The 10,486-nt window shown below is 37.4% G+C and overlaps 1 protein-coding gene across 1 annotated transcript; it reads right to left on the reverse strand.

The window, feature by feature from the left end:
- Window positions 1-294: 294 nt before the first annotated feature.
- On the reverse strand, window positions 295-9,052 carry LOC119831800 (zwei Ig domain protein zig-8-like). The gene is made up of 7 exons (XM_038355330.1): window positions 8,810-9,052; window positions 3,308-3,397; window positions 2,936-3,225; window positions 2,717-2,794; window positions 2,549-2,632; window positions 1,863-1,997; window positions 295-1,676 (listed from the first exon to the last, which is right to left on the reverse strand). Exons 2-7 carry the CDS (start codon window positions 3,366-3,368, stop codon window positions 1,323-1,325), a joined length of 1,002 nt encoding a protein of 333 aa, XP_038211258.1. The 5' UTR covers window positions 3,369-3,397; window positions 8,810-9,052; the 3' UTR covers window positions 295-1,322.
- Window positions 9,053-10,486: the final 1,434 nt, after the last annotated feature.

Below are 10,486 nucleotides of genomic sequence, written 5' to 3' on the forward strand. Positions count from 1 at the left end.
CAATATTAAAAAAAAGTAATTTGAATTCAAGGCAATAATTTGTAATTACTTGTTTCTTCGTCCATCATTCTGTACTTGTTATACTATATTTATATATGATAACATAGTTATATTTATTCATTTAAAAGTTTTCATACAAAAGCTTTATTGTTGTCACTGATGTCATACATGCCATCTTTTGAGGTAGCTATAAAATAAATATTAAAATATTAATCTTCTCACGCACACGAGATGGCGGACAACAGTTAGTCAAATCAATAAGACAATATAAGAAAACAGAATCATTTATTATTTTATATTACAATTTCGAGTTTAAGAAAACAGTTAAAATTCCTGAAACATTAGGAAAGTTTTTAATATTATAATAAACGACATTTATCTATAATTTTATTTACATGTACTTACAGACGTTTCATCAGTTTTAATCAAAACAAATAGGGTTCGAACTATTATAAATTACTTGTAGAGTTAGTTGGATTTAATTCCAACTATATAAATATCTTAACTAATTCATTAATTTAACCTTATAATTATTAAATAATCTAGTAATTCTCAGCAATGCTAAGATAACACAATAACACAAGTAACAAATCAATAGCAGATGTGTCGGCGCTGGCGGCGGCCCCGCCTGCTCTCCGCTGACAATAACTATACTGTGTACACCTAATCAACTTACATTGAGCAAAATTTATATAATTATAATAATCTCAGTGAAGTTCACAAATTCGTCATCGAATATTAATACATTTTCACAACGTTAACGTAACTTAATTGTTTTTTTTTGTCCACAACATATTATCCACACAACTAGTGATAAAATTAAAATAAAAATGAGTATACTTTACAGCTGCTTTATTTTTTTTTGGCGCAATTCTTACTAATATTATAAATGAGAAATTGTGTTTGTGTGTGCGTTTGTTTGTTGGTCATTCTTTCCGGTCGGGTAAAGCCGCGGCGGATAGCTTGGGTGTACATTTTTGAGGTTATTTATTGTATCAATTTTCTGATTTCATTATAGTTAATATTTATAATTATGTATATTATGAGAAAGACGCATTTAATATAAAATATGTCTCGACCTGTGCTCTGATAATAAACGATGACCAAAACGAAAACGAAGATGTATTTTGCGTTTCGTTACAAATAAACAAACAAAAATAAGATTCAATATTACCATAATCCTAGAGAGTACATATTTCGTCACCTCAATAATTATTCTGGTGTTCATATTTCGAAATAATAATGTTAAAGCCAAGTCACATAATATGAGACAGAGGAATGCTCTTATTCGAAGAGGATGCAAAGACGACTAGTTGTTAGCGCTAGTATTGACACTCGGCACGGTACGGGGTGGAGGTCAAGAGGAGGGCGAGCAGCAGCGCGGCCGACGCGAGCGTGAGCGCGGTGCTGCGGCGGCACGCCACGCTGGCGCTGCGGCTGAGCGTGGCCGCCATCTTGTCGCTGCCCTCCGACACGTACACGTAGATGTGCGCGGGCTCGGTGTTGGCGGCGCGGCACGAGTAGTTGCCCGAGTGCGCGGGGCGCGCGGCGCGGATGGTGAGCGCGGACTGCGTGCGCGCGCCCGGCGCCGTGTGCACGGCCACGCCGCGCGCCGCGTCGTAGTTGATCATGCGCGCGTTGTGGTACCAGAACACGTACTGCGGCGGCACCGGACTCTAAGCGACACGTTCACGTTCAGTTAATGTAACAAATAAACTTTTACATAAGTTATATTATAAGCCAAAACCGAACTTTGTCTGAACACGGTCTCTGTACTGTACACGAACGCGGAACTGGCACACTTGCACTGGCAAGTATTGTTGCTCAGTAGAGCGACGTTGTAAGTCGTATCCACCGCTTACCTTCTCAATAATGCAGACGAGGTTGATAGTGGAGCCGGCGTCCACGTGGTACTCGTCGGCGCCGAGGATGAACGCCTCGGGCACCACCACGTGCAGGTGCACCAGGCGCGACAGCGTGCCGCCGCCCGACGACACCTGCGTCATCAAATTGGTTATCTCACTACCGGTCTACACTCGAAATGTGGTATAGTTTAGGTGTCGCTGTATTGAATTTAATTCGTGGGGTTCTTTATTATATATATATATATATGTTATTATATATTATAGTAGTTACAGTAGTATCTGAATAGCAGAGTATCGTACAGTTAATATTTTAATACATATTTATTTTTATTTGAAGTAAAGTGGATAATGCGTTTTATAATATAAATGTGTTTTCGCCCGCGGCGTCGCTCGCGTAATCAAACGAATACCCATAAAGATCCCATTCCTGTGGGATTTTCTTTCTCAAGCTATTTTAGTACCAAATTTCATCCATAAATCGGTTCAGTGGTTCGTCGCATTTAAAATATTAGTATCTAGGTAAGAAGGGATTATAGCGCGTCTTTGACATTATAATATAAGCAAAGTTGTAAGAAAGAAGTTCAAGATTTAGGTAATATGTATATTGCAATATGACATTTTATTTTATTTAATCTAAAACATGGGAGCAGGCAGCTTGAACATGGAAGAAGTCGGCGACAAACCTGACATTCATACGTGCCGTTATCTCGTTTCTGCACATACTTGATCTGCAGGATCCAATCGTCGGACCCCTCGCTGTGCAGTACCTGTGACACGAGTTTGGTCGCATGTAACAATTGTATTGCGGGCTATATGATAATCGATTGAAAATAATCAAAATTATATTTAACCTGAAATCGCTCGTCGTTGGTGTACATAAAGACACCGGAGCTGATGATGTGCCAGTCCCGCCGTCTCACCCAGGATATCTAAAACATGAAGTTTACGAGGTGAAGTAATTATATTTATTTGCTTCCGTATTCAATGCATTGTGTATATTTTGTAGATGTTTGAATCGAATAGACGTGGTGATAATCGGTAAGACTCTGAAAGAACAAGAGGTGACTCACTCCGCGTTCGCCAAGGTTGCGGACGGGGCAGTGCAGGAAGGCAAGGCCTCCGAGCTGCGCCAGCACGTCCTCCTGCGTGTTGTTGAGCACGGGCTCGCGGTGCAGCGCCTCCAGCGACGCGTACCACAGCTCGCGCCACGCCGGCACGCCCGCCGCCTCCGCCGCCGCCTCCGCCGCCGCCTCCGCCGCCGCCTCCGCTGCCGCCTCCGCCTCACTCAGCGGCGCCGGCACGTGGAAGCTGCCAACCCCGAAACTCGTCGTCGACTCGCTCGACTCGCGACGGCTGCGGTCTAGTAGAATTAACGAAGTGTAATTAAAATTATTATCATTTATTCTAAGTGAGTGAAAGTCTGAAATTATAATGTAACATACGCAGGGTGCCGGCGGGTGCCAGCAGAGCGGCGAGCAGCGCCAGCAGCAGCCCGGGCGCCATCGGCCGCAGCCGTTGCTACTGCATGCTCGCTGGAACATATCAAAATTACGTTATTTATGTTACATATTACACTTAATAAGAATTAACCTTAGTGCTGTCATCGCGTGGCGGAATTAATTTAAAAACAAATTTCATATTTCAGCATAAACTTAATAATCGATAAGAAACCAACATTAAGTAACTTTAAAGTTGAGTAAACATATAGATGGATGGAATATCACCAAGTGCTGACCATTTTTTATGTTGCGCAGACCCCATGTCGCATGTGTCTATGTAAAGATTGTCATTGAATATTTTCTTTTTTTTATGTTTACCTTATATTGAAAACTTATTTGTAATTTTACTGTGTGGCATGCCATTAAACGTCTCTTCTTTCTTTCTTTCAAAACTGTAATAAAGCCGGGCTTCCTCTTCATTTAGTCAAACCAATTCGTATCCGCTGATATATACAAAATATATTTAGCTTTACGATTATAAGAACCCCTTTTTATGTCGAAACCTTCATGATACTCGAAATGTCGGAATTGCATAAAACCGTCCCCAAAAAGAAAGCAAAAAGTAATTCGACCTACTTCGCTATTTGGGTTAAAATAAAATCGAAACTGGCAACAAGTCCGCGGCTGACGCTAATGCAGCGCCGAGCCGCCGCCGACGCCGCCCCCACCGCCAGCGCCGCTCGCTAACTACTCACTCTCTATTCACACTTCTGCGACACCAAGGGCTAAACTTCAAACATCACGTCATCAATTTGCCATCGCAGCTTAATTTTTTTTTTGTTAGTATTTCATTACTAAAGTAGCATTGCATATTGGATAGCAGGGAAGGTGAAAATTGGAATTCTTCATAGAAAAAGGGTATTCACGAGTCCGCAGGACTTGTTCAAAGAATATTAATTTAAATTTTATGTGCTACGCCCATGTAGTATTTTACTTTTTTAATGTACATTAACATGTGCCTTAATTAACCCGGAATAGAGACAACAAAAACCCGAGTGTACCACTCGGGGAAAATTTAGGAGTTTATTTTACTACAAACAAATCAAATCATTCCTCTATACGATATTAATATCGAAGACTAAATAAGTTATGTAATAGGTCGGTAATTATTAATAGAGCTCTTTACCAAGCGACGGTTTCGCAAATTTGCGGTTGATTGGCTTTAGCAGCACATAATATACCATTCGTAAATCAATTAGCTTCAATGTGCTAGCGTTGTGTCAATACAATGATCATATTTGTGTACTCGAATCACAAGTGATTGCACCACACTTCGCCGCAACGCCCGTAAACTTGCATCTATACAATATACTCGTACAGAGGATAAAACATTAAAAAGACATTGTCTGAAAATGAAACATTTAAAAAGAAGAATTTTTAGAAACTAAAAAATAATATAAATAGTAATTGCGGCGCAGTACAGATATTTTATAGAACCCAACACAATATTAGTATTTTTTCTGTTTCTGTACGTCTGTTTATTAATTTGTTTCAATTGCAAGTCAATCATATAAAACCCCATTAAAATATTGTGACAAAATTGTATATAGTGATAGAATAATATTAGGTTCAACTTATAGGCTATATTTTATTTAAACGAAATATTTTTAGAGGAGCTATCCATACTTGTTACCGGGTGATTTGAATGATTATTTAACACCACATAATGTTAACGAACGTATAATGAAAAGATAGACTTATAACTAATCGGTGTGGTGCTAAAAGGGTAACTACCCAGCATGTGCTACGCGTAATGCGCAGCGCTGATTTTTGCTAAAAACAATTAAAGTGACATAACACATCTAATTCTGTAAATCTAATTTGGTAAAAAAACCATTAAAAACCAATTGAGTTCGAATAATACAGGCCGAAAAAATTAATTAACTGTGAAGGTCGTGTCGTATGTATTGTTAAAGCTGCGTAAAAGGTGGCAGGTCAAGGTCATGTCGATTTAGTTCTCAAGACGCGCGCGCGGCTTAGAAGCTTGCAGGAAGTATCGTGACCACGAAAATCAGTATTCATTTTTATACAGGGGATGAGATTATTTATATCTTCTGTTTAAAAACTCCGCCAAATGCGGGTCAGATCGTGACTCTCAGGGTTGCGTGCGAATAACCTAGAAAGCAACTGCAAAAAAAAATTATAATACATCTAATTTACCAACCTAATAATCGTTGTTTAAACTCAGTTATTTATGATTTGTTTTTAAAACGACAACATAAAAATATCATTTTTGAAAGTTTAACACGTAACAAGTAAAACACGCGCGCAGCAGCCCTTAAATAGATTCCCGAGCTACTAGCAACATGGCATTTGTAACTCGGGCTCTTCCCGCGTCTCCCCGCACAACACGTTCAACGATGAATCCGTACAGATTCATTATTATTAGACTATGACTAACCATTCCACAATCCATATATTTTTATGGTTCACTTAATTAGAAACTATCACACTTATAGCTTTGAGCCTTTGCGTCAAGTATTTTTATTTATATTAAGATGCGTTATCATTTATCAATCACATAACAATACTTCATTACATTCAAAATCTGTATCTGGTTTTATAAATTACTAGCTGCGCCCCGCAGTTTCACCCGCGTAAGTACGTATCCCGTAGGAATATCGGGATAAAAAGTTGCCTATGTGTTATTCCAGTTATCCAGCTGTCTACGTACCAAATTTCATTGCAATCGTTTCAGCAGTTTTTGCGAGAAAGAGCAACAAACGCACACACACACATCCTTACAAACTTTCGCATTTATAATACTAAGTAGGATAGGATATGTCATTATTTTTGTATATTTTTGACATATATGACATCAAAACGATTTATCGTTTGGAATACATACACAATGCTATCCGTACATAATAGTATCCCTTAAAACTTAAAAAATCTGCCGCCAAGTTGAAAAATGTCGCAAGCTCTCCGTGATATACATTATACATATAGTATTATTTAATATTTTCTTTGAAAACGAATAATAAATACTAACTTTTCGCCCGCGGCTCTTATGAATCACCTTTTTATTCATCAAGGATTTTCGAAGAAATGTGATCTTTTAAAAGACTAGATGCTTATCTCGTCATCAGTTTATTGTAGCAAAAAACTCTTTGTTTCAGTTTTAAAGGGCTGTCCAAGGACATCTCATACAATTGCATATTCGCATATTTATCATTTTGCGATCTTTAATAATCCCACGAGTTTATTGCGTAGTATTTGGATGCTTGAATTTGGCTTCATTGGGATGATATATCTTATTTTTTTAAACGAGCAATTCTTTTATATGTATATGTATATATATATAATTGGAAGCTCGGAATCGGCTCCAACGATTTTCATGAAATTTAGTATATAGGGGGTTTCGGGGGCGATAAGTCGATCTAGCTAGGAATCTTTTTCAGAAAATGTCATATTATTGTTTTATCGACTTAAACTTACTTTTTTAACAAATGAGGCGTTTGAGTAGTCCTAATTTATTATGACTCTTCCTGACATCTATTGGCGAATAAAAAAACAAAAAAAAAAATACCGAGCAAAGCTCGGTCGTCCAGGCACTACTTATAATGTCAGTAAAAATCCATTAAAATAGTTTTTTTTTTAACATTTAAGTTTCACCTGTAAAGTATGTTTTTCAATGCTATTAGCGGATCACCACAGTTAACGTTAATTCGTTAAGCATTCAAAGAGTTAATTGATCATACAAATATAACAACTCTGTTGCTTTAACGGTATTATGGTAATAATATAATCGAAAAGGCTTAGTTGCCTTACTGTTCGTAGTATTTGCTGTAGGTTTAGTCTGGTTACTGTTTATTATCCGCTTATAGCCGATACCCGTTTGTCAGCCGATTAATTAAAGTTAAGTCTCAGTTGACAGTGACTATTGCCTCTGGACAGCACTGAGGTCGCGCACTTTTTGTTAAATTCATATCAATTTCTTTGCTGGACTCAGGACTCTGGAGGAATTCATTAATTAATAGCTTGGTCAAGTGAGCTATCACCGGGTAGTCGATTTATGTATTAAACACGCTTACTTACATAAATAATTATTTTAACAAAAAGCTCAGAAGGACACCATATTTAAATGGGACAACCTGGTGAGCACTAGTTTTTTAAATAAAAAAGAATCATCAAAATAACCCCGTTTAAAGTTATGAAGTGACAACACAATAAATACAATTGAATTGAGAATGAATCGTGTGGTATCGACACACAAAACACAACGCTCCCACAAAATACACGATAATTCGATTCAATTTACAGTCAAATTAAAATAATACAATAAAAAAAAAACAGATTAATTATATTCTATCACTTGCTCTTATAGAGCATTCGCAAGGAAATCATTTAAACTTGGGGATCCTGATGAGGATAACATAAACTTATGAAAGCATTGCTGTCACCCATCCTCGATAAGTGAATACCCGGGATATGCATACCAAACAAGTAAGATTGCATAAGATTTAGAAAAAATTATTATTAATTTTACAAATATTTTGACTTATATATTTTTGACTTTTACGTGAACATGTTAAAAATTCAGGAAGTTATCATGCATAAATTTCTCGAAAATGAGTACGACATACAGAATAATTAACTGTAACATTTGTCTTATTAAGTCAAAGAAGCACATAATTGAGGCAGCTCCTTTGAAGTGATTTATCTCTTTGCAGCGCTAATTGCCGCCGACAGCCGCCGACATCTGCCGACAGCCTGACGAGCCTCACCACATTATACTTAATAGTTAACATAAAGAACAAAACTTGTATTTCAAAATTTACATCTCCCTAATACCGGCCTGGATATTCCAGGCCCCTTGGTTTATTCCCATACAATTAAGGAAGTTTACGCGAGGTATTCGTATAAACTTTAAAATAATATAAACTTTTCGTACAATAGTTTCAGTAAGAACCCGACCGACTATTACTTTTACCGTACTCCTCTTTATTTCAAGATAGGTATTTTTCACGTGGGTACATTATGTCTTTATTATCTAACTTGATATGATAGCAGAATTATTAACATATTATAGGAATAAGAATAACATAATACATAATTGCAGCCAATTATAGAACCTAAGACCTCTCGGTCAGTCTTGCAACGTTAAACTTGCAGTTACTTATCTACTAAAATAAACTGTGACTTGAAACGACTATGTTTCCAGTGCAGGGTAAAAAAATAAATCATAATACTGTAGCCAATTTCTCACAAGGGTTCATTAACTACATCAAACTGTTTGTGAAAATCCATCAAAATTGGAGATACAAAACGTAAAAAGCTTTTTGTTATAATTTTACACTTGGTCATACATACAATATTATGCGTATGTCTTATATTGCGAAGGATATACCTAATCGAAACAGTATTTTGAAAGTGCAAGTTTTTATTAATAAACCCTTAATTCAATATGAGACGTTTTGACATGAGAAATAACATCTAACATACATAACAATAACACGAAGTCCGCTGTGACAAAATCACTCGGCACGTCACATCGCTCACACAAAGTTCACGTAGCACTAAACTTTATCACGAATTTTATAAGAACAGTTTGGTTACACAGCATGTTATGCACGCGTTGGCCTTCAGTTACGTGGTTCCGAAAGTGGAGGGAGGAAGCCGTGACCGGCGACAGCCCGTCCGACGTCCGTCAGCGCGGTGACTGCCGGAGCGCCGCGCCGACCGCTCGCCGCCGGCGCCCGCCGCCACGCGCCCCTGCGCCCCCGTGCACCCTCGCCCCCTCGCCCGCCCCGCAACACCTCACATGCGGAATTGTGCAGCGTTACAATGAGCAGGCCATCACACCTAAACTTCTTGAATGACAAAGTTTTGAACACCAATTGGTATTCGAATTTTCAACTTTTAACCCTTTCAAGATGAACCATGTCTTGACGAATGGTGCGATTGATATTAAAAAGTATTGCTTCACTAGTAAATCTTGTTAAAAATTAATCTAAAAAAGAGGAAATTTAAACTTCTGCAATTTTGGAATATGAAACGATGTAAGTCCAAAACTATTTTGAGTCACATTAAATGTACATAAATAGTAAGTTATGTAAGATAAATGTTATAAAGTTTTAAACGCCGTTAAATTTTCATCTAACTCGCATACTACATGTAATTTAACGCATTATATATCGGTAAATTTTAATTTGTTGACGGCAAGCCGTTGGAATATAATCTGACACCAGAAAAACCTCAGAATTAACTTCTACACACCAGCCCCTGTCGATCTCCTATTTCTATATTTTTCTTAAACATCAGCTGGTTAGGTTAGTGGTTAGGTTTCTTTATGATATACAGCTAGCATATTATTTAGTTACCAGACAATTTTGAAATTATTTCTTAATAGTGTCATGGCAGAATAACTAACAAAATAACAGAATGATCTAGAAAATTCTAAAATAAATACAAACTTGTATAATAATCAACTCAAAATGTTCGAGAAACTGTATCTACAAATTACACGTAGTTCAATTTGATACTTCGCTTATTAAATATACAGTCATCATCATCAGCCCATATACGTTCCCACTGCTGGGACACAGGCCTCCTATGAGGGTTCAGGCCATAATCCACCACGCTGGCCAAGTGCGGGTTGGCAGATGTCACATGTCTTTGAACTTTTGATTCTTTGACATGCCGGTTTCCTCACGATGTTTTCCTTCACCGTTTTAAGCAGTGGTGATGTTACACATGCGCAGATAAATAGAAAAATCAATTTATTTTCTGCACACTCGCCTGGGCACGAACCCCGACTGGTCGATTTTAAGTCCGAGGTCCTACCCACTGAGCTACCACTGCTTTTTAAATATACACTATACACCTAAATATTAAAATATATACACCACATGTTTTATATCCGAATAAGGTATCTCAATATCTAAGTTGGAAATCTGTAATAACTGGATCGAAGAAAACAGATCCTTGTACATTATTCAAAAGACGTTACCAAAAAACGTAAAAGGTTCTCAATTCGACATATTTTTTGGATTCTTCAGATCTTCTGATCATTCTTCAGATTATCGTGGGTTTTCAACCGATTCACGAATTATTTTTTGCTGATAGTATATAAATGTAGCATAATATAATAAAATATACCATAAGTAATATAATATGTAC

Source organism: Zerene cesonia, chromosome 14, assembly GCF_012273895.1.
Source record: "Zerene cesonia ecotype Mississippi chromosome 14, Zerene_cesonia_1.1, whole genome shotgun sequence".
Classification (NCBI taxonomy): domain Eukaryota; kingdom Metazoa; phylum Arthropoda; class Insecta; order Lepidoptera; family Pieridae; genus Zerene; species Zerene cesonia.

Coding starts and splice junctions, on each gene's coding strand:
- LOC119831800 (XM_038355330.1), bottom strand. CDS start 3,368: ATGGCGCCCGGGCTGCTGCTGGCGCTGCTCGCCGCTCTGCTGGCACCC. Junction 2,795..2,935: donor GCAACCTTGGCGAACGCGGA/GTGAGTCACCTC, acceptor TTCATGTTTTAG/ATATCCTGGGTGAGACGGCG. Junction 2,633..2,716: donor CCAACGACGAGCGATTTCAG/GTTAAATATAAT, acceptor CTCGTGTCACAG/GTACTGCACAGCGAGGGGTC.